Source organism: Equus quagga, chromosome 1 (genome assembly GCF_021613505.1).
Source record: "Equus quagga isolate Etosha38 chromosome 1, UCLA_HA_Equagga_1.0, whole genome shotgun sequence".
In the NCBI taxonomy this organism is placed as follows: domain Eukaryota; kingdom Metazoa; phylum Chordata; class Mammalia; order Perissodactyla; family Equidae; genus Equus; species Equus quagga.
The window spans coordinates 130,389,510-130,415,104 of NC_060267.1; the positions used below are offsets into that span (position 1 = coordinate 130,389,510).

Here is a 25,595-nt window from a genome sequence, read left to right on the forward strand (position 1 = left end):
AACACAGAATTTTAAAGTGAAAAGAACACCAGTGAGCCATGGGACAACTTTAAGCACCCTAATATGCATGTAATTGGAGTTTCTGAAGGAATTGGAGGAAGGGGGAGGAGATGGAAAAAGTATTTGAAGAAATAATCGCAAAAATTTTTCCAAACTTGATGAAAGGTATAAATCCACAGGTACAAGAAGCTCAATGAACCCCAAACACAAGAAACAGAATAAAACTACACCAAGGGTGCCATGTCCACACCTGGGATTCCAACTGGTGAACCCCGGGCTGCCTAAGCAGAACATGTGCACTTAACCACTGTGCCACCAGGCCGGCCACATTTTTTTTTAAATAGGAATCCTAATGGGTGTAAAGTAATATCATGATGGTTTTCATTTGCATTTCTCTAATGATTAGTGATGTTTAGCATCTTTTCATATGCTGTTGGCCATGGTTAGTCTTTTTAATTTTCTGCCTACCTAACAGAAGAAGGTGACCCATGCCCAGCATTTCCTGACCGAGCTAGAGAAGGCAGTCCAGGTAGGCTCATTCCTCCCTGGAATCAAATAGAAGCCTCTCTGACAACACCAGATGAACTCAGTACCACCTGCAATGAGGATCAATTGGGAGCCCTGCTAACAAGAAGTGCCAGGGAGCTATTCTCCTTCCCCACCAGTCCTGAGACTCCTTTCCTCCAGCAAAAGATACTAGAGTAACCAGATGGTACTAGCAAGAGGGACCATGCCACAACAAGTGGCCCAGCCCAGGAAGCGTCTTTGTCCTCGTGAGCATGAGACTCACCTCTCCAGCTTAGAGACACCCAGTGGTTCAGCATGGGAAACATCCTCCACTCCCTCAGGGAGCACCAGCAAGAACCAGTGGAAGCCCCATCGGCACCAGAAATTTCAGCACTCTGAAAATTAAACTGCCTTTGGAATCACAGTCCACAAAATTGGTCCAGGACCTGCATGCTAAACCTAAACAGGGTGACTGCCTGCTGAAATAAAATATTTAAATAGGACCCAGTCACCTAATATAATAGAAAAATGCCCAGGATACAACAAAAAATCACCTATCATACCAAAAACCAGGAAAATTACAACTTGAATGAGAAAAGACAATCTATTGATGACAACACCAAGATATGTCAAATACTAGCATTATCTGACCAGGATTTTAAAACAGCCATCATAAAACTTCTTCAAAAGTCAATTACAGGGGCTGGCCTGTGGCTGAGTGGTTAACTTTGTGTGCTCTGTTTTGGCAACCAAGGGTTCACCAGTTCTGGTCCTGGGCACGGACCTACACACTGCTCATCAAGCCATGCTGTGGCAGCATTCCACATGGAAGAGCTAGAATGACCTACAACTAGGATATACAACTATGTACTGGAGCTTTAGGGAGAAGGAAAAAAAAAAGAGGAAGATTGGCAACAGATGTTAGCTCAGGGCCAGTTTTCCTCACCAAAACCCAAAAAAATCAATTATAAATTCTCTTGAAATACATTTAAAAAATAGAAAGTCCCAGCAAAGATATAGAACTTACATAAAACAGTTATCAAATGGAAATTATAGAACTTAAAAATGCCATTGGAGAAATTGGAAAAAAAACCCTCTTTGAATGGGCTTAGTAGTGGAGTGGGGTTGATAGACAACAGAATCAGAGAAGTTGAGGACAGATCAATAGAATTTATCTGAACCACAGAGAGAAAATAAACTAAAAAGAAAGAAATGAACAGAAAGTCCCAGGAACCTGTTAAGACTGAAAAACAAAAAAAAAAAGTATCCCACACTGATATCTCACATACCCAAATGAGTGCAAATAAAACTGGGGGAAGCTGAGTAAGATTCGCAGATATTATCAATGTCAATGTCCTGGTTGTGAAATTATTCTATAGATTTGCAAAATGTTACCATCGGGGAAAACTGGGTAAAGTGTTCAAAGCATCTCTTCCTCTCTTTTATTGCAACTACATGTGAAGCTACAATTATCTCAATAAAAATTCCAGTTAAAAGATCACCCAGCTGCAGTGTGGAGAATGAACAGCAAATGCTGGAGGAGAAGCAGGTCTGGGGAGAGTACCCGGAGTTCAGGGTCCCATGTGTTAAGCTGAAGTCCCCTGTGACACATCAAGTGGCAGTACAGGTGACTGAGTCACAAATGTCTAGTCTGTCAATATGTGGTTTGTAACCTGCTGAAGTCGGCAAAGATTTATTTTTCACTTTAAATCATATTTAATGAAGTGTAATCTACATACAGTGAAAGGAACTCATGTTAATTGTACTGCCATTGCATTGATTATATAGGTCAATTTGGGGAGAATTGGCATTTTGATAATATTGTGGCTTTCAATCAATGGACATGCTATTTGTCTTTCTACATTTATGTTTTTGAATATGTTCTTTATCAGGTCCAGTAAGTTCTTTCTCTACTCCTAATTTGCTAAGAGATATTTTTTTTTAAAGTCATGAATGAATATTGAGTTTTATCAAAACATTTTTAAATTTGTTGAGATTGTCATATGGTTTTCCCCATTTTTATTTTGTTAATATAATGAATTATATTAATTTTCTAATATTAAACCAAATTTGCATTCCTAGGATTTACCTACCTGATCTTAGAGTATCCTTTTTAATCTTTGTAAATCTATTGTGAGTTGTTTCATAGCCCAGTGTATGGTCTGTGTTGGTGACTATTTCACGTGCATTTGAAATGAATGTGTATTCTGCTATTGTTGGGTAGGATGTCAATTAAGTGAAGTTGCTTTATACTGCTGTTGGAGTCTTCTATATCACTATTTATTTCCTGTCTATCTTTTATATCAATTAATTAAGGAGAAGTGTTAAAATTTCCAACTATAATTTTGGATTTTGTTTCTCCTTTCAGTTCTACGAGTTTTTGTGTATGTATTTTGAAGCTTTGTTATTGGGTGCAAGCACATTTAGGATTATTACATCTTCTTGATGAATTTACCCCTTTATTATTATGAAATGTCCTTCCTTTATCTCTGGTAATATTTCTCATTCTAAAGTCTTCTAATATTAGTATAAGCACTCCAGCTTTCCTTTGATTAGTACAAATATAGTATATCTTTTGTCATCTTATATCTTTATCTTTCTTTATATTTAAATGTGTTTCTTGCAGACAGCATATTTATGGGTCTTGCTTTTTTATTTTTTTAAAATCTAGCCTGATAATCTCTATTTTTTAATTGGAGATTTTATAGCATTTATATTTAATATAATTAGCAATATAATTCATTGAGGTCTACCATCTTGCTATTTGTTTTTTGTATGTCCCATTTATTCTTGATTCCTTTTTTGCACCTTCTGTTAGATGTAGTATTTTTTAATATTTCATTTTATCTCCCCTATTGATTTATTATTCTCTCTATCTTTTTTTAGTGGTTGTTGTCACAGTCTTATCTTAAGTCTTATCACAGTCTACCTTCAAATAATATTATAGTGTTTCATGTATAACAAAAAGCTTATACCAGTCTGTACTTCCATTTCCTCTTTCCCATTCTTTGTGCTACTGTTGTTATACATTTGCTTCCTTATGTTATAAATCCCACAATCCATTGTTATTATTTTTTCTTAACAACGTCATTTATCTTTCAAGGAAATAAAGTGATTAGGAAGAGAATTACATTTATGCACATATTTACCATTTCTATTGCTTTTACTTCCTCTGTATAGAGCAGAGTTTTCTTTTGTTGTTTTATCTCAGCCTGAAGAACTTCCTTTCTGAAGGTCTACTAGTGACAAATTCTCTCAGCTTTTGTTGGAAAAGTCTTCAATTCTGCCTTATTTTAAAAGAATATTGGGGGCCGGCTCCGTGGCCGAGTGGTTAAGTTTGCGCGCTCCGCTGCGGCAGCCCAAGGTTCGGATCCTGGGCGCGGACATGGCGCCACTCGTCAGGCCACGTTGAGGCGGCGTCCCACAACCCACAACTAGAAGGACGTGCAACTAAGATATACAACTGTGTACAGGGGGCGTTTGGGGAGATAAAGAAGAAAAGAAAAAAAAATATTTTCGTTGGATATAAAATTTTAGTCTGACAAATATTTTATTTTAGCACTTCAAAGATGTCATTGCATTACCTTCTGGTTTGCATAATTTCCGAGAAGAAGCCTGTGGTAATTCTTATCTTTTCTTCTATATGAAAATATGGGTTTGGGGTTTTTTTTTTTTCTGTTTGTTTTTTGTTTTTCTGCATTTAGGATTGTCTCTTAATCATTGGTTTCCAATAATTCGATTTGACATGACTTCGTATGGTTTGTATCTATGAGTCTGTTTAACTTTCTTGGGGTTCACTGAGTTTCTTGAATTTCTGAGTTTATCAATTTCACAAAATTTAGAAAACTATCGGCCATTATTTCCTAAAATAGTTTTTTGTGCTCCCCTCCTTTTGGGACTCCTACACATATGTTAGACCACTCTATATTTTCCCACAGGTTACTGAGGCTCTGTTCCCCACCCCACCCAATCTTTTGAAAATTTATGCTTCATTTTGTTTAGATTCTATTTCTAGGTCTTCAAGTTCACTGACTTACTTTTTAGCAGTGTCTGATCTAATGCCATTCAGAGAAACTTTTATTTCCAATGCTATATTTTTCATCTCTGGATGTTCCATTTGGTCCTTTTTTGTCTCTTCCATTTCTTTTCTCATTATGTTCATAGTTTCTTTTAAATACGTTTGCATTGTTATAATTGCTGTTTTAATATTCTTATCAGTTAGTCCCATCATCCCTATAATTTCTACCTCTGTTTTTATTGATTGATTTTTTTTCTCTTGGTTATAAGTCAACATTTTCCTGATTCTGGGCTTGTCTGGTAATATTATATCAGACACTGGACATTATGAGTGTCTGAATTTTGTTGTTTTCCTTTAAAGAATGTTGGGGTGTGTTCTGGCTGGAAGGTAAGTTAATTATAAACCAATTTCACCCTTTTAAGGCCTATTTTAATTTTGCTACAGCAGATGTAAATTAACCTTTACTCTGGAAATTGTTCAGTCTCACTACAAAGTCATGACCCTTCTGAGTATCTGTTGTGCGGCTCAGTTGATTACTGAGGACTTTCCATTGGGTACTGAGGACTTTGGCTAACTGAAGTTCCCAATTCTCTCCATCCAGAGTAAGTTCTGAGTATTATTCATTTTACAACTACGCAGTCTTTCTTTGCCCTGCTTCATGAAGGTTCACTTACACACGCGTTGTCAAGGGCACCTCCCATTTAGATTTCTGGGTCTTTCTTTCTGCATGGCTCCCTCTTCTCTAGAATTCTGCCTGGCAACTTTCAGCCATCTTGGCCTCCCCAAATTCTCAACTCAGATTGCCAGGCTCTGCTTACATTCTCCTCCCTGCAGCCACAACCTGGGAATTGCCTCCAGGCAAAAATCTGGGATGGTCATAGGGCTTACTGTTTTGTTTCCTTCTCTCAGAGTTCACAATCCACACGGCCTATTGTCCAAAGTCTGAAAACAGTTGTATATATTTCAGCCAGCTTTCTAGTTGTTTACAGGGGGAGGCCAAGTCTGATCTTCGTTATTCCAGTACTGGAATGAGGAGTCCCAAAATCATTTTTAAATTCCTGTTTTAAAATATATCAGGTATATATACATACCATGGAACATTATTCAGCCTTAAAAAGAAAGGAAAGTCTGACACATGCTACAGTGTGGATGAACCTTGGATGAACCTCGAGGACATTATACTTAGTGAATAAGCCAATCACAAAAAGAAATACTGTATCATTCCACTTAAAAGAGATACCTAAAATAGTCAAAACCATAGAGACAAAAAGTAGAATAGTGGTTGACACGGGCTGGGGGAGGGGGAATGGGGAATTGTTGTTTAATGGGTATAGAGTTTCAGTTTTGTAGGATAAGAGTTCTGGGGATTGGTTGCACATAATGTGAATGTAATTAACTCTACTGAACTATCCACTTAAAAATGGTTAAGAGGGTAAATTTTCTGTTATGTAAATTTTACCATAATTGAAAAACAAAACAATGAACGCTTAGTGTTTCACTCACTTTACATTTAATTCTGTGCAACAACCTTTGAAGTGTAGGTACAATTATTATCTCCATTTTCCAGATGAAGATAACTCAGGCACATAGTTAGAACATATTTTTTAAAAGAATGCCATTGTACCTTAAACCACAATTCTTTGTTGAAGAGTTGGCAAACCACCAGCAAATGACCTCATTAAGACATGAAGACATTGTGGCCCACCTTTTTTCTTTCTTGCTATTACCTCAGTTCCTATCCATCCAAGAGCCTTCAGCAGTCTCAGAACTCTAGGAAGAATTCTTCTCTGTCGAAACATCAGTATAGCAATTCCATGATTACTGCAACATCAACTTCAACATTAACATTAACACCAACATGTACCTATACACATACACATAAATATACATCTATGAGCACATATATAAACATATACTGTATGTTCACATAACTCTTTTGAGTATTTTTAAAATATTGTTAAGCAATAAAGAAAAGCTGCTAGAGGGTCAAAAACACTGCTTAGTGGAGTTTTTCTGCCCTCTGCTGGCAAGGTCGTATTCCTGAGAATCTGGTTTTCTGCAAAAAAAGGGTGAAGTTTAGTATTCACTAGCTGAGTGTTAGATTCTGTCCTCAGAACCGAGAATTTCAGGGAGGTGTCTCAGATATTCTGCAAGTATCTGTTTCAAATTTTATTTTTTAAACACATTTAAACTATTTTTACAATTGTATTTAAATGCTACATATCTAATTTTTTTTTCGTAAAGATTGGCACCTGAGCTAACATCTGTTGCTAATCTTCTTTTTTTCTTCTTCTTCTCACCAAAGCACCCAAGTACACAGTTGTATATTCTAGTTGTGAGTGCCTCTGGTTGTGCTATGTGGGACACCACCTCAGCATGGCCTGATGAGCGGTGCCATGTCTGTGCCAAGGATCCGAACTAGCAAATCCCTGGGCCACCGAAGTGGAGTGCGCACACTTAACCACTGGGCCACGGGCCAGCCCGTTACATATCTAATTTTGACACATCAGATACTGCCTGAATCTAGTCTTGGAATGGAAAGAGAAAATTTTCTTAAGTCATTCATTCTTCTTATTATCTGCTCTTATATTTTTATGCACCATCACTTGATTTCAAACCCTATGGCTTTCTGTTAAACCATTCCAATAGGGAAAATACAATATTTTATAGGGGGTGTTATTGTTAGAAAATTGCGAACTATTGTAAGGCCTTTTTTGCATCTGAATTGTGAATTGGAAGTGTTTTCATTCTTTATATTGCTTACTTAAAAACACCTGGCAACATCACTTTATGGTTTACTATTTGGTCCTTTCAGAGAATTCTAAATAACTGACGTTAAAGAAAGCAATGTGGGACCGGCCCAGTGGTGCAGCAGTTGAATGCGCATGTTCCACTTCAGAAGCCGGGGTTCGCCAGTTCAGATCCCAGGTGCAGACATGGCACCGCTTGGCAAGCCATGCTGTGGTAGGCGTCCCACGTATAAAGCAGAGGAAGATGGGCAGGATGTTAGCTCAGGGCCAGTCTTCCTCAGCAAAAAGAGGAGGATTGGCAGCAGATGTTAGCTCAGGGCTAATCTTCCTCAAACAAAAAAAAAAAAAAGGAAAGAAAGAAAGCAACGTGATGGTGTGGATAACAGCAATATCTTTCTTTAGTAACCATTATTGATTTCTTCCATCTCTTCTTCTCTTTGAAATTCTCTCACACTGTAACACCACCTTGGTTTGGATTTGGCTGACAATGACCAAGGATGGTGAAGTCCTAAGCCATCTTTTACCTAGATGTTTGCAATAGTCTCCTAACTGATCTTCTTGCTTCTGTGTTATATCCCTAAAACCCACCTTCTATAAGAAGAACAGGAATGATCTGCTGAAAATGCACATCTGATTGCATCAGGCTCTACCTAAAGACTTTAAATTCTTATCTCTTGCCTTCAAGATTAAGTCCAAGTCCCTTAACATGGCGCATGAGGGTGTCTGTGGTTCAGCTCAGCCTGCCTCTTCACTTCCTGCCTCACCCTGTATACCACGACAAGAACCAGCTGTGCTTCCCTGCTGCGCAAACCTTTTTGCTTCTCACATTGGCATCTTTGTTTCTTTTTTCCTTCACTGCCCTGTCTGCCTGGATTCCTATCATGCTCCCTGCTGTTCCGCTTCCTCCCCATGTCTGGCCTTTGCTAACTCAGTGAGTCTTACTAGATGGTCATGAGGTTGTCTCCTTTGCTTGCATGTCTTTGCAAGCAGGAACTAAGTCTTACGTTTTATCCTCTGAATCAGATATAGTTCCTGGTAAACACAAATTGTTCAGTAACTTAATTGCTAGATAATTGAATGTTTGGTAAATGAATACCAGTAACATCAGTGCAGTAAGCTCCAAGTTATCAGTCTCCCAGCATGAGGGTATAGGCATTCTCCTCTTACAAATTTCCTAGGTTATTGTAGATAAGCTGTGGTTGGAGGTTGCTTGAGGCATTGAGACAGACTTATATGTTATTATGCGTTTTTTAAAAAACACATAAACTTGGGACCGGCCCGTGGCCAAGTGCTTAAGTTCACGTGCTCCCATTCGGTGGCCCATGGTTTCGCCCGTTTGGATCCTGGGCACGGACCTATGAACCACTCATCAAGCCATGCTGGGTGGCATCCTGCATGCCACAACTAGAAGGACCTACAACTGGAATATACAACTATGTACTGGGGGGATTTGGGGAGAAGAAGGAAAAATAAAATCTTTAAAAACACACACACATAAAACTTGCAATTTGACTCCACTTCAGACCTCTTTAGGTAGGAAATATGTACGTGGAATTTTGCTTAAATAATTTCTGAAGCTTAAATATTTGGGATAAATTCTCTTGTGTGAATTCTGCAACAATCTAAATTCTATCTTATATGCTTTTTATAGAAATACTATCTTCATACTTATTTAGTGTAAGAAATATTTGCAAAAATTTGACAGTATTAAATATCTTACATTGCTTATTATATTTATAGGAAACAAACTCAACTAAGGGCCACAGGATCTATGATAGCACATTGATTAGGAGAATGAAGAGTTCATTAACATTTAAAGAAAGATGCAGTACATAATGATGAGTGTAACTAATCAACATCTCTATTAAGAATGTGAATAAACATCTAAAGAAATTACAGTTATGTTATTTTAATACTGCTTTTTTAATTAAAGAAACGTATATGAATAGTATTTTATATTTAATTTATATTTTCAGCTATTGCAAAGTAAAATGAAATTGAATGTTTGAATATTATTACTGTATTCTGTCCCCAGAGAAACACATTTAGATTCTCAAGAGAATGGACTAATCACCAAATGGCACAAATCACAAGTAGAATTCCTCTAGATGAGTAACTGAACACCACATTTTCTTCAATTAGATAAGTGTCTGGTGTTATGTTTCTAGAATTTATGTAAATTGTAACCATAGACCTACCAATTATCCTATTTAAACTTGGCTGGTTCCCCAAAGACTTCTAAGAAGAAAACTTAAAATAATTAGTTGCCTATCTTTTCAGAGCCACTGGGGGGTACTAAAACTCTAGGTCATATTTTTTGTTAAGATTTATTTCCCCAATCTCTTCTAATGTGGAATTTTTTACATCAAATGGAAAAATAATTGGGGAAAAAAAACATATTGTTTTGTGTTTGGGAATGTTATGGAGAAGGACATTTTAAATAAGCCAAACAATAATCTGACTTTTATTTTAAATAGTTTAAATGGAATTTTTTTGAGGGGAGAAGAATCTGGAATATTTTGTATTGATAATTCACTAGCCTTTCTGTTTAACATTCTTTTTATTTTTTATTTTATTTTATTTTTTTATTGCAGTAACATTGGATTATAACATTATATAGCTTTCAGATGTACATCATAACATATTTCAAATTCTGTGTAGATTACGTCATGTTCACCACCCAAAAACTAATTATAGTCCATCACTTCACATGTGAACCTAATCACCCCTTTTGCCGTCCCCTCAATATAACGTTCTTTTTGAAAAGGGGTTAGAGCCAGCCCTGATGGCCTAGTGGCTGAAGTTCAGCGCTCTCTGCTTCAGTAGCCTGGGTTCAGTTCCCCAGCTTGGAATCACACCACTCATCTGTCAGTATCCATGCTGTGGCAGCAGCTCACATAGAAGAACTAGAAGGACTTACAACTAGAATATACGACTATGCACTGGGAAAGAAGAAAAAGAAAAAAAGAGAGCGAGAGGAAGATTGGCAACAGATGTTAGCTCAGGGCCAATCTTTCAAAAAAAATCTTTAAAATATAAAAATAAGAAAAGATACAGCTGGCACTTTTGCTACTTACATATTCATATATTTTAATGGCTGGATATAGACATGTATAGGATGTTGATGTCAACTGCTGCTGCTTTAATTGACCCAGACTACTTCTCAGCTGTAATATCTGCATTATGCTGCTGCTGTATTGGTAGAATCCAGTTTTTTCTTTTTTTTTCCTTTGGAGAGAAGTCAGAAAATTACTTATTCACTTATCTCTACACATTCAACACAAATTTAAGCACTGTCTGCAGGTCAAATAACTTCTTGCATCATATACCTGAAAAAGTTTTCTCCCCATTATTAATGAAACACTATGTCAATTTCCGTTTTTAAAAAAGTTTTATTGATATAATTCATATACCACACAATTATCAAAGCATACAATTCAATGGTCTTTAGTATAATTAGAGTTGTGCAACCATTATCACAATTTTAGAATTTTCATCACCCTAAAAAGAAAACCATATACTTTAGCTTTCATGCCTAAATCCCCCATTCCTCTTGCTCTAGGTAACCACTAATCTACTTTCTGTCTCTATAGATTTCCTGATTCCAGACATTTCATACAAATGGAATATCATATGTGGTCTTTTGTGACTGGCTTCTTTCACTTACCGTATTTTTCAAGGTTCATCCATGTTGTAGCATGTATCAGTACTTCATTCCTTTTTATGACTGAATAATATTCCATTGTATGGATAATAACCCATTTTGTTCATCTGTTGATCAGTTGATGGGTATTTGCTAATGTTCCTTTAAAATCAGTATTTTCTATGTAGCACAAGGTCATGTCAAATATATCTTTTATTACTGGGCTTTTATGAATTGGGGAGAAAACATCCAAAGTTGAAATAAGTCTGAGTACCTTTCTGGTACTATGAAGCACCAAATAATAAAGCAATAAGCTGAATCATGTGATATATAAGGGAAGCAAACTCTCAGTTCAGTTGTTAGTCAGTGAAGGAAACTAGATGACTGATTTGCTTCTGTCTGTCCATAAATAGTCTACAAATCAGTAGGCGCCATAAAGAGAAAGTGAAAATGAGGAAACTTGTGTTTGTAAGGGAGTTGGTGGGAAGTTTCCTATTCACTCGCAAGATTAGAGGGACAAAGCAAGGGAGGAGAAATGATACATGGAGTGACTGAAATGCACACTGCTGTAACTTCACAATTTTTCTTTATTTCTCTTGAGAGCCTTGAAAACAAACTAAAGGAGCCGGCCCAGTGGCGCAGCAGTTAAGTGCGCACGTTCTGCTTCGGCGGCCCGGGGTTCCCCAGTTGGGATCCCAGGTGCAGACAAGGCACCGCTTGGCACGCCATGCTGTGGTAGGCGTCCCACGTATAAAGTAGAGGAAGACGGGCACGGATGTTAGTTCAGGGCCAGTTTCCTCAGCAAAATGAGGAGGATTGGTGGCAGATGTTAGCTCAGGGCTAATCTTCCTCGAAAAAAAATAAAATGAAAAAAAAATAAAAAATAGATTATAAAAAACAAACAAACTAGAGATCCCAGAGGCCTACAAGCAAGTAGAATTTTGTGTCATTGCAAGAGCCTGAAATTGGAGTTAGGAGATAAAAATTTGAGTCCCGCTCCATCACTTAGTGGTGGTGTTTCCTTGAACAAGACAGTTAAGCCACCATTTCCTCCTTCGCCACAAGTGGCGATGTTTCTCTGTGAAGATTAAATGAAGTAACCGGAAGCACCAGACTATAAACCCAGGGTCAGGATGGATCTGTTGGTTTTCAGCTATATCCCCAGAAGCCCAGCCTGGGGCCCGATAGTAGATAGGGTCCCAAGAAATATTTGTTGAGAGAACAAATGAAGCATTGGGTAAACTGTAAGGAGTTATTCAAATATTCTTTCTTTATTATTACTCCTTTTCCTCCACTTTCTTCACAGTTTTCCAAATTGAGTGGTGAGATGTGTTATCCTTCTGGAAATATGAATTCCTGTACAACTTTCTCTTGCCCTCCTTTATTATAAAAGTATAAAATCAAAGATACTTTTAATTTGCTTTTTTTCACACATTTCACCACTGTTTGCACTTTTGCAGTGTACCACTTCCTCTTGAGCATTTTTTTTCCTCTTTGTATAACTCGTGTCCTTGGCACCATCCTCCTTCTTTGAAAACTCCACCAACCACAAAGTGAAGTTACTATAAACCAAATCTTGCTTCAGGTGGAAATGGCAGTGGTGCAAATGATCTTATACCTAGGTCTGTACTGCTCAGCCAGCTGATATAACACAACAATCACTCCCAATTATTAAATTCTTTTTATTTCAACAGGTCTTAGATTTGGCAAATGAAGTTCATCTGTCTTTCAAATGCAGTGAAAGGCACTTTGAATTTGCAAAAATTATTTAAAGAGCATTTGAGAGACACACCCTAATTTATATTTGGGGTAAATCCTGATTCCCATATAACGGATCCAGTTGGCTTAAAGTAAGATATACCGGTAAACACTTAAGGGGGTAAACCTAAATCAGTTTATGTGAGATAGCAGTTTTCTTGCCAGAAAATACCAGACAGCCACTCTGTTTGTCCTCAGCAGTCCAAACATATTTAGTAAACATCTACTGTGTTCCAGGCACTATGTCAGGCCCTGGGAATACTGTGGTAATCAAACCCAGACATTGCCCCTCAGCCCATGGAGTGGAGCAGAGTGTTTAGTGGGAGAGAGAGATTTAATTAAATAATCCCACAAATAAGGGAGTAATTAAAGATTGAGGAAAGTGGGAGGTACATAGTCTGAGTGAAAGGAACAAGGTTCTCTGAGAGCACCAAACAGGGGAACCCAAGCTAGAATGGGAGGGGGATGATCAAGGAAGCTTACACAAGGAAGTGAAGCTTAAGCCAAAGGAAGTGCAGGAGCTAATGCAGAAGAGGGTGGCAAGGGGAGGAATAGCACCCCACACTGGGAAAACAGCATGTGCTAAGGCTGGTCATGTGGCCAGGGGAGCTGGGCAAGTGTGCCAGACTGAGGAAGCCCTGAGGAGGAGCTTCGGGAAGAGGAGTGGAGATGGGAAGTGGACAAAGGTCAGAATCAGCAGGGCTCTATGGGCCACGTGAAGAATGCTTACCTTTATCCTTTGAATAATGAGAATCCGCGGAAGAGTTCAGGTTTTTGTTGTTGTTTAATTGAAGAATAACATCATCCAGTAAAATGCACAACTCTTAGGTGTACAGTTCAGTAAATAATTACATGTGTATACACTGTCCAACCATCACCTAGATCAAGATATAGAACATTTCCATCATTTCAGAAAGTTCTTTCATGTCCCCTTTAAGTCAATATCCCCTCCCCCTACAAACACACACACACACAAGGGAACCAGTATTCTGATTTTTATTACCATACATTATTTTCATCTGCCCTTGAACTTCATATAAATGGAATCATACAGTACATACTCTTATGTCTGACTTATTTCATTTAACATTGTACCTATGAGATTCATCCATGGTATTACATTAACAGAAGTCTTGGAAGGATTTGACTCTAAGAAATGAAACCAAAACTTAAACCTTCGTAACAGCTCTTGACTCTTCGCTTTAGTTGAGATTTGTGGTTTCTAGACTCAGCTGTGTAGTTAAAAGGACACTTGCTCATTCTTAACTATATTCTTATTTTCAGCTGAGCATTCCTTTTGTGGTTTTTCGACATTGCATGGAAATTTTTCCTTCCAGATGTCAACCATGAGTGAACTTCAATACAGTTTGTTGCCAAACTACAAGATCTTTCAGATATTTCCCTGGGACACACCCAAGAAATATCTGCTCAGTGAGTAATAGGACAAACTCTTCGGGGAAAGAAGATGACTCCATGGAAGCAGAATTATTGTTTTAGCTCAGGCATAATGGAAAGAATGACAGTTTCATATTTTTTTAATGCATCTGAATAGGCAATGGAGTTGTAGGCTTGAAATACTGTCTTTTTTTTTTTTTTCTTTTGAGGAAGATTAGACCTGAGCTAACTACTGCCAATCCTCCTCTTTTTGCTGAGGAAGACCGGCCCTGAGCCAACGTCCATGCCCACCTCCTTCTATTTATACGTGGGATGCCTACCACAGCATGGCTTTTGCCTAGCGGTGCCATGTCCGCACCCAGGCGAACCCCGGGCCACTGAAAAGCAGAACGTGTGAACTTAACCACTGTGCCACTGGGCCGGCCCCTGAAATACTGTCTTTATTCATGAAATGAATGGAGCAGACTAATCAATCTCTAAATCCTTAAAGTTCTATGAATTGGATTAGTAGTATTAGTAGCGGTTTTGTTGATTGGCCTCTATTATCTTTCCTTACTGCTGCTTTTGAATGGAAATATCAACAACGGCAACAACAAAAAAGCTTCCTAGCTGTGTGACCTTGAAGGCTCAAGGTACATGTGAACATCACATAACATCTTAAACCAGAAAAAACCACACAAAATTGCTTTGCAAATGTTAAGGATTGTTGTTACCATCAAACCTTATTAGTGACTTTGTTCACTTCAAAGTTACTATTATTAATGATTTTGTTTTTCTATGTGTGAATCCTGTAACTCTGACTATATACTTCCCTAACTGCTTTATCAGCATGTGGAAATCTGTAATTCCTCTCTATTGAAATATAGAGACCCTTCTAAAATCTCTGCATTGGCTTCCTGGATGGTTATTTAGATATTACTGTTTCACTCTTGCATGAGCTACTGAAGTAATGACGATGACAGCTTCTTAGTGTGCTTTTTGATATCTTCTTTCCCTTTCTTTTTGTTTTTTTAACGTCTTGATTATTCTTATTTACTTTTTCACAAAATGCTCAATAAAGTTTTAAAAAGACACAGAAAACATTTTTGCATTTAGATAAGTATTTTACAATATAAAGTAAGACTACAAAGTAGTGCGACTTAGCACTTGTAAACTGGATTAAAGGCAGCCCCTAGAATTCTAGAAGTGTTGTGGAAATATTCTCATTTTAATTTACAATCAGGATAAACTGCATTCAACTAGGAGTCAAGAGGTCTGGGTTCTAGTTGTCATCTTGCATTGTGTGATCCTAAATAAGCCTCCCAACTTCTGGGTATCAGAAGCCCCAGCACAAAATGAAAGAGGCTGAATCAGGTCATCTTGAATATCCTCTCCAGCTCTGTTATTTTGTAATGCGATGAAATCTGAGTAACATGTTCCAAGCTGTTTGGGGTCAGAGATTTTAGAACCTGTAGTCAATGTATAGTACTTTTAAAATTCCTAAGTTTTTGAGTCCTGTTCTTATTGAAATATACATATATTTCCATGTTCTTCTGTGCATGTAAAGATATTTTCCTATTTAACAGCTTTTTCATCATTAACAATCAAAAAGTTCCTCAAGGATGTATTTTTCATTTCTTGCTTTTATTTTTTTCGACTTCTTTTTTTAAATTTCTCCAAGACGTCTTCTGGAGTTGGGGAGGCCAAAAGCTTCACCACTTTTTCGCAAGATTTACCACCCTTAGCCAAAAACACATCACTCTCCCTGAGTTCTAAGACCTTGGAAAGATACTGACAGAGCTCAGCGTCAGCCTCTCCTTCCCATGGGGGTGCTGCAATAGCTACACTCAACAGCCTTGGCTGTCAGATCTCTTACAGCACTTTGTTTGGAACCAGGTTTGGCACAGATGGCCATGGTGACACAACCTTTAGGATCAGCTGCCACAGGACCTAAGGGAGGAAGTGATGTCTCTGCTTCCTTCCTCTGACTTTGACCCTTGTTGGTCGCACCAGCTTTCTTAGGCATCTTGGCACCCACGGGGAGCCGGCTGGGGGCCCCAGCACCAGGTCCGGCCCTGAGCTGCCTCAGCCCAAAGCCCCGGTGCAGCATCCCTTCCCTTTCTTTTAAAATATTATTTTTTTTCGAGTAAGTGATCCATTCACGTGCTTTAAAGTATGAAAAAAGATATAGAGTGAAATATCTCTCCTGCTTCTGTCCTCCAGCCCCTATTCCCTTTCCACAGGCAACCCATCTGATGTTGCTAGTTACTTATGTAGACGTCCACAAAAGTTTTATGCAAATAGATGTACATACTTAACTGTATTTCCCCTTTTTTGGTACAAATACTAACATTCTATCCATCATGTTCTCTACCTTGTTTGTATTGTTTTGTTTTGTTAGCACATAATGAACTTCTTCATCAGAAAAATGGGAATGAGTGCCTACCTCATAGCGTTGTTGTGAAAAATAAATAAATAAAGTACTTAGAAAATGCCAGGCATACTCTATATTAGTTTTCTATTGCTGCATAACAAATTATCACAAACTTAGTGCCTTAAAACAACACCCATATATTATCTCACAGTTTCTATAGGTCAGAATATGGGCACGGTTTAGCTGGTTTCTGTGCCTGGGTCTCGCAAGGCTGAAATCATAGTGTCAGCTGGGCTGTATTTGCACCTGGAGGCTCTTTAGGAATGTATTTGCTTCTAAGCTATCTCAAGTTGTTGTCAGCTCTAGCATTCATGGCAGCTTGCTTCTTCAAGGCCAGTGGTGGGAGAGAGAGGCTGCTGCTTGGAGTCTCTGTCCTCAGGGAATGCGTAGGTCCCCTCTTTTTCTTAAATTGAGATATGATTCACATATCATAAAATCCATCCTTCTAAAGAGTGTAATTCAGTGGTTTCTAGTATGTTCACAAAATTGGGCCACCGTCATTATATCTAATTCCGGAATATTTTCATTGCCTACTCCAAAAAGAAATCCTATACTCACTAAGTCTATCCTCATTCCCCTGTCTCTTCAGCTCCTGGTTACCACCTTCTTTCTGTTTCTATGGATTTGCCTACTGTGAACTTTCATGTGAATGGCACCAGACAATATGTGGCTTTTTGTGTCTGGTTTCTTTCACTTAGCATAATGTTTTCAAAGCACATCCATGTTGTAGTATGTATCAGTACTTTATTTCTTTTTATGGCTGCACAGTATTCCAGCGTCTAGATATATGGATATATCCTATTGATAGATATTTAGGGTGTTTCCAATCCTTTGCTATTACAAACAACACTCGATATCCCATTACAAACAGCAATGAATATCCTTGAATAAACATTTTGAATGTGAATGAGTATATCCTATAAATTTCTAGAAGTAAGGTTGCTCCATCAAAGGTGTATGCATCAGTAATACTGATAGTTATTGCTGAGTTATACTATTTATATCCTGTCATTTAAAGCACTGTTTGAGGAAGGGAGATGAAATGGCATAGTGGAAAATGCACTGAGTTTTGGACTTTGTTTTGCCACTAACAAAAGAGGTTCGTATGTAGTGGTTATTAAAAGCATGGGCTTTGGAGGCAGACTGGCTGTGTTAGAATCTTGGTTCTGCTACCTAAAATCTAAATGGCCTCAAGAAAGTTAAATAACCACTCCACACCACTTTCCTTATCTGTAAAATAGGGATAATAATATTAGTGCTTTTTGTGGGGATTAATGAGACAACACATGAACACTCTTATATGGTGCCTGACACATAGAAAGTGCCTAGTGAATGTCAACTCTTCTTTTTAGCTTGCTATGTGATCTTGGGCCCTGTCTTTTCATATTTTTAAAATGAGGAGTTGAACTGGATTATTTTTGTTTCCAAGTTTAAAAAGGCAATTATGGCCCCTGGATATTTAATTATATACTATCTCACATTGTTCTTTAATGTTCCTTGTGTTGTTGTTTTGTCCATTACTGAGGGTAGGGGACAACAACAGGTTAAATACTTTTGTGTCTGTGTGAAGAAGATTGACCCTGAGCTAACATCCGTTGCCAATCTTCCTCCTTTTGCTTGAGGAAGATTGTTGCTGAGCTAACATCTGTGCCAATCTTCCTCTATTTTCTATGTAGGATGCCACCACAGCATGGCTTGATGAGCAGTGTGTAGGTCTGCACCAGCGATCCAAACCTGTGAACCCCAGGTGGCTGAAGCAGAGTGTGTGAACTTAACCACTATGCAACCGGGTTGGTCCTGGTTTAATACTTTTAACCCTTGGTAGCCATTGCTCCAGAACCACGTGCATCTGTGGTAGCTCCTCCCCTTGTATCCCCCACCCCCCAAGTATATATACTAGATATCTGTATGCACACAGACACACATATTGATATCCTCTGTATCTCACTGTTAGTCTTCCTGAGATAGGTGGGACTTAGCAAATTTATGCCCCCTCTATCCCTCTCCTGTAGTTGACTCTTTACTTAGCCATACCCACAGATCCTAGTTTTAGATATACTCCCTGCTGAACTGTAAACTTGGAGGTAACCATGTCCATTTCCTTCAGTTACATCCTCAGCATACAGCAGTGCTTAGCTCCCAAGAAACAACTAGAAAATATTTCTAATATTGAATATTAGTAATGTTATCTGGCTGAACCTAAATTATTTCACTATCTACAATAATTGAATGTATAGTTAAAATTGTTAGAGCTTCCCAATTTTCTTATACCTTGTAAAGTATAATACTGGTTTCGTTTAAAAAAATTTTTTTAAATGAATGATTTTGAATGGAAAAAATTTTATCCTCGCAAAATGTATTGATTCAATCTCTGTGGAAGACGAACGGTTCTCTCTGGCCTTAGTTTTAGGTATCCTTTATCACCAGCCGGTGTGTTTGCCTTATACATAGACTAGGACTTCTACTTTCCAAGTAAAGTTGGCTTTTGCTGAGCAAATGAGGAAAGCCTTGGTTGAGTAGTGGCACCAGCATGCAATTAGTTCCTATTTATCTTTTAATCTGATAAAAATGAGCTTTAGGGATGTCTTTAATGAACCAATAAAAAAGAAAGCTATCATTTGGAGACCTCAACATCTGAGTTTCTGATCTTCTGTAACATCTTTTATAACAAATAAAACCTTCTTCCCCCAAATTTAAAAGGTTACTTTTAACTTAACGTAGCCCAGTTTTTTCATCAGTATTTTTAAATGTGTTTTTACCTTAACTATTTACTAAAAGGCATAATTGTTTTACTCCCATTTTGCTACGATTTACTGAGCAGATTCAAATAGGGTAGGTAAGCCATGATTAACTTTTCCATATTAGCTATTAAACAGGGATGATGTTTATCACAGGACATAGGAATCCAACTTTCCTGTTGCCCTTGGGAATGCTCTTTAAGTAGCAGCCATGTGGCAAGGCCTAGGGTTTTATTATAATTAGAGGTTTGGTCAGTCATCTCCTTGGGAAGACAGATGGAGTTTGAGAATAGAGATCTGGGTCCTAATCCTGATCCTGCTGCTTGGAGGCTCTGAGCAAAATGTCAATCCTCATTTCTCCATCCACAAATTGCATAAAGGTGCAGGGCTGCAGTGCAGGTTGGGTCTTAGAGAAGCAGTCACGTGCAAACACTTTATGTCGAGTTAAATAGACCTGGCTTCAAACTGTGATTTTAATTTGTTCAATGTCTTGCAACATTTATTTTAAATTGTGCATAACAGTATCTCTGGTATGTTGTTGTGAGGATTAAATGGAGAAAATGTGTGTAAATTGCTTTGTCCAGTGCCTTGCATATAGAAAGCACCCAATAAATATCATCTGTACTCCCGAAAACCCATCACAGCTTATGCTGACAAGGTTGAAACTACTATTTAAAAGGCCTTCGACTCGACTGTCAGGTTGTTTTAAGGGACAGCGACCACTCGCTGTATATTTTTTAGTGTGGCTGCAAACGTTCACCTTTTTCTTTAATGTACATTTACTATGGGAAAACGGAAGATAGCAAAGGAAAAAAGTCTAAAAGCCAGCAGCTCCCCCACCCCATGCTCCCTCGAATTCCCCAGAACCAAATCGTGTTAACAATAGGCTAAGTCCTATCAAAGGATCCCGGGTATTGACTGCTGGCTGGAGGCGTGCCACTGGATCTAACCCTTTAAGATAAAAGAGGGGGATTGGTGGGAGTTGTGAAGATGTGAGATCGGGTGGCTAGCAGGGAATAGCAGGTCGAAGAAGCCGGCCCGGGGGCTTTCAGGTTCTTATCACTGCAGCCGCTTATCTCATCTCCTCTTCAGGCCTTTACATGCACGCAAATATTTCACAAAGCCGGGATCATCCCGCATCCGCTGCTCGAATCCCGTTTTGGCTGATGTAACTCTTGCGCGGAGACCGGAGAGTAATCTTGCCCCCAAATAGGTAACGCCTGCGCTCCCAGGACCTGGCCGGCCGCGCCCCCCTCGCCTGGAGCGCTGACCAGAGCGGTCCGAGAGCTTGCAGCTCGCCTCGAGGCCCAACCACCCCGACGCGGGTCGGCAGCGTCGAGATACTCGCTGCGCGTTGCGGTTGCCCCTTTTGGCGGGCTCCGGTGCCCCGAAGCTCCGCCCCCCGGCGCGGGCGATCCGCACTCACGGAGGCGGGCGCCGCGCCCCCATTGGCGGAGCGGCCTGCGATGGCCCGCCCCCTCCCGGCCCCGACGCGAGCACGTTGAGTGGCGGGGGCCGGCCGAAGAACTGCCCGAGCGAGGAGCGGCTCTTGGGGCCGGGCGGCACAGTTGGGGCGCCCGCTTTGGGGCCCCCGAGAGGCTCCTGGGTCGGGAGCGCGAACGGCGGTCACGGGGGGAAGGGGGTGGGTGGGCTGAGAGCAGCTCGGCGGCGAGGCCGGCCTGCCGCCCCTTCCCCCCACCCCCGTCGACCTTGTCGGCAGATGCTTCCCCGAGCTCCTCACGCCGGCGCGATGGCGACTGCTGCGGAGACGGAGGCCTCTCCGCCGACGAACGCGAGCTGGGAAGGTGGCGGCGGCGGAGACGATGAGATGAACCAGGCGCTTCCGGAGCTTGAGTCCTCCCCACAAAATGGCGGCGGCGGCCTCAGCATCGCGGAGCCCGGCGGCGGCGCCGGGCCTGAGGAGACGGCGGCGGCCGAGGCCGCCCCGAGCTTCAGCCACGAGCAGCCTCAGGACTCCTCTGAGGCGGGCGCGGCCGCTCTGCCCAAAGGCCCCGAAGAACCCGAAAGACCCGTTAGGAGGAGTTTTCAGATCCCCAGGAAGAGCAGAGAAAAGAAAGGTGGTGCCTCCCCCTTCCCCAACCCCTCTGTCTCTCTCCCCTCCATCTTTTCATTAGAACCTCTCTGTCTCCTCTTCCCACACCCATCCGAGACACGTCCACACGCATGCAGCGCCAGCCGCCTCTCCCCTCACCGCCTCGGCCGCCAGCTGCTGCGCTTGGTGCGAGAGGAAAGCGGCGGAACCACGCTCCCCTGCTCCCCTCTTCCCGTGGAAGTTGGAAGTAGCTCAGGTTGGAAGCTTGTCCGTAAGGCTGCAGCTCCCAGAGAGGAAAGATGGTGCTCGGCGCCCCTCCCTCCCAACCCCTGAAGGCACAGAAGCTGCGGAGAAGTCTCACTGTGGAAATAGCCCGTGGCCATGGATTCTGGGGCTTTCTCCAAGGCCATTGCGTTCAGAGGACCACAAGTGCTTCTCCCTCTGGAAATTCTTCAGCTCTATGTGTCTACTTGAAATTTGCTCGATGTCAGCGTCTTCCCTTGTTTAGAAATCTCCGTTAGATGTGATCCATGCACACTGCTATTTTCCATCACACTTCATTTCCATGTAGATTTTTTTTTCTTGTTTTGGAAGCGTTAGATTAAATAGCTTTCTCTCCTTTTAAATCCAAACTTTAGTATGTTTTTTCTTGTATTTGAGAAGAATGGGAAGGTAGGTTCTTGGTGCAGTAATTTCCCTGTGGAAAAAAGTAGAGGTTAGCTTCTGCCCAAGAGTCGCCAGCTTGATCTTGCAGATGAGAGAACTTCAGGTTTGAGAAAAAGTCCAGTCTAGTTTTTGGAATCCAGACGGGAGCGGTTACGTGAACTACGTTTACCCTTTTAAAACTTAATGCCATATGGTGGCACATTTGTAATGGAGGTCAAAATTAGTATTGCCATTTTCTATTATACTATTTGACTATCCAGCGATTTGGAATATTCTGGATTTAGTCACTTTAAAGCCTCTTTTTTTACTGTGTGGTTCAGTTTTTCATGACTGACTTTGGAAAATTACGGCAATTTTTTTTATTTGCAGAAAGGTTTTATTTGTAATTTGAATCTTAGTAAAGACTTAGAATCTTGAATGAAGCATGTGCTTCCTCTTTCCTTGTGCATAACCAGCTCCATTTGCACAACCGATATTGCTACAGCCTTTAATCTGTAAGATACAAAGTCAAACTGAATTTCTATGTGGGTAACAAAGCCAAGGAAATCCTTGGTGTGAGAAACCATGTTGACAAAGACTAAGTTAGCTTTTCTCCACTAGCATGAGGAGTGTTTCTAGAAATATCTTTTAAGTCAGTTAATGCAATATATTTTCGAGTTTGAGAGAGTACTTGTGAAGGTGAAGGTTGTCAATTCTTTTGGTTTATTTAGTTACGATGCCTGGTGTAGTCTAGATGAGAAAAGTTAGATGCCCAGCCTAGATTATCAATTGGTAGGGAATAGGTTGGAAGTACGTTCAGATGGGCTCTGGTAATAAGATAGGAGATTGAACTTTTTTTTTCTTTTATTTAGCAAGATAAAATTTTGAAGTCCATTTTTTTTTTCTAGATTTTAAGTGCCCCAAAATATGGTTTATAGTACATCAGAAACCATGATGTACCACCTTTTAACTTGGTAGGACCAGAAAATTAGCCTAGAAACCCTCCCAGTTTGGTTTGAAATGGGGGAAGTCACTAGGAAACGTTGAAAGGCACTGCTTGCCTGTGGTTTTTTAAAATTAGATAAATCCAGAGATTGCTGTAAAATAGACTTGATTTAAACCCACCAAAAGTGGAGATAATTGAGGAATTAGGAAATATGAAACCTGGTTATTTTCTCCCGAGTCTGACTTAACATTTTCCATTTTCACTTAGAGGTAAAAGGTTGTTACCTTTCTCCTCTAGGTAGGGAGGTTGTGGGTGAGGAAAATAGAACAGTGGACTTTTCGTGTTTAGTCAAAATGAATAATTTTCTACTTGTCTAAATATTTATACACTGATCAGCAGCTGTTCAAATAGTACAATAACGATTTAAATAGAGCTTTTAAAAATTAAATAAGCAGCTATTTTACCACCATGGACTTTATCCTGTCCAAGCTGAGAGAAGTTAGTGCATGGTGGTAGAATTTAATAGAAAAATTAAACTTTTTATTATTAAAAAAAATGCTTTATCAGAAACAGGGTAGCAGGTACTGCTATTTTCACGTTTCATCCCCAAATCATCTCTTGGAAGGCTTGAAAGGTGTCACTTTATGTATAGGATTTGGCTGTGTATTAGTTATGGTCATCTGAGTCTTTTATCATGAATTAGATCATTTTCAGTAGATGCCTCTGCTTGAACTTTTCAGTATCAAAGGTTCTGTTGCATTCATATTTTAATATGGCAGACCTTTGCTTGTGACTACTTTTCCAGTGAAATTTAAGATAAAGGCTTGAATATTTTTTGTACCTTAAAGGTAAATACTATGTGAGTATAACTTGTTGACTCAGAAAGTTCTTTTCTTGATCTTGACACTAGCATAACATCCAAAATACTGCTGTTCTGATTGATAATATTGGCAAACACTTTACAATGCTTAATAAATTGTAGGCATTATTCTAAACTGTTTATCTGTGTTAACTAAATCTCAACAATCCTGTGTGGTAGTTACTATTCCCATTTTACAGATGAGGAAACTGAAGTACTGAGAGGTTAAACAACTTGACCAAGGTCACACAGCTAGTAAGTGATGGAGTTGGAATTTGAACCTAGATGTAGAGTACTTTTTATCACTACACAAAAACTGTAGCAAGACATTTCTTTTTTTATAATATAAGGGTTTTAGTTATCTTTTGATCTGACCTATTAAAAAAAGTGTTGGTTTTTTTTTTTTAACCTCTTAAATTTAGAAATGTTTAGTATGTCTTCATCCCTGGGGAATTATGAGGTTCGGAAGTTATGTTCATTTTAAAATTAACACATTTAATCACTACTGACAGATTGAGTGACCCAACTTTTGACTGGAAGGGTAAAATTTTACTCTTTTTCATGTATGTAGTGTTATTTATTAGCTGGGCTATTTTCTTTAGTGTAAGGAGGCACTGTTCTTACATTTAACCAAATTGTAGAATTGCATTTTGCCAGTGGATGTTTTACCGTTGCCTTCTTTTACTCTAAAATCTAGTACTATAAGTCATTAAAAGTAAATTAAAATTGGTAATTGTATTTCATACAATTTTTCCCTCCAAAGTTCTTGGGAAATGATGTAGTCATGATTCACTTTCTGGAAAATGTTTATTTATTGGTTAATGTTTTCTGTATGGCACAAGATTAACTGCTCTCGTGCACCTGTGTCTCATGCAGGTGTGTCCATACTGGTGTAGTCCAGGAGAATTAATTGTTAATTCTCCTCAACCCCCATCTCTTCCCACAAAATTTGCAGTTGTCTTTTTGAAGACCGTGGGGCAAAGTCTCCTTCTTAAGGAAATTTGCATAGTGTTTCAGTAGTTGTATGTGAATGATTGGGTTCTAAGTGCCATAGATTTTCCTACATAGAAATTAACCTGAGAAGAAAGTGTAAGCAGAATCATAGTCATCCACTTTTGGTAGATGCATATAAATTCCAGGTAATGGAGGTAAAATTTTCTTTGACCTGTTCCTCAGTTGAAAGGTCAACAGTTTCATATTTGTCCTTATCTCTGTGGATCTCCACCAGCATATTCATTCCTAATTTTGCACTATGTTCAACCTTGATTTAGAGATAAAACACCCATTCCTAAAGTATTATGTCTGTAGCAATTTTATTAGACTGAAGAAAAGTGATTTTTAAAATATCTTAAGTAAATTATTCTGAGGAAAAGTAGATATTTGTGGTATTTTAATTAATACCAGTAGACATCAGAGAGATGGATTTCAGAGGGTTGTAGACGAACCACATGTGATCCCTAACCTACACTTTGCTGTTTCCTTTTCTTCCATGAATTAGTTACTTTAAATTGGAATGTATGTTTTGTATTACCCTTTTGTATGTTTTGATAACAGTGGTCCATCTTTTATTTTACAAGTTTAGCTTGTTTTTACATATATGTATATATGATAATATTTCTTTACGTATACACATAACCTTAATACAAACACAAAGATCAGCATTGACATTAAATAAATTAGTAAAAGTAGTTAAGGAAAAATGTTCTTTTAACTCAGGAACAAAGCTACTATTTGATGACCTAAATTTTATGTCTATTCCTACTGCTTAACTATAACATTAAATTCTTGAGTATGTTTTGTATGCTACCAGTAATAAAAAATACTTAATGATAGTATGGACTGGGAGTCAGGAGACCTGAATTCTAGTTCT

At 39.1% G+C, this 25,595-nt stretch overlaps 1 protein-coding gene across 2 annotated transcripts in view; it reads left to right on the forward strand.

Annotated features, from left to right (window-relative positions):
- Positions 1-20,733: 20,733 nt before the first annotated feature.
- TASOR (transcription activation suppressor) overlaps positions 20,734-25,595 on the forward strand; it is a 51,023-nt gene continuing 46,161 nt past the window's right edge. For both annotated transcript variants that reach the window (XM_046642112.1, XM_046642120.1), the window contains exon 1: positions 20,734-21,300. In XM_046642112.1, the coding sequence (XP_046498068.1) occupies positions 20,943-21,300 (358 nt within the window). In that variant the 5' untranslated portion in view covers positions 20,734-20,942. The remainder of the gene's footprint in view (positions 21,301-25,595) is intronic.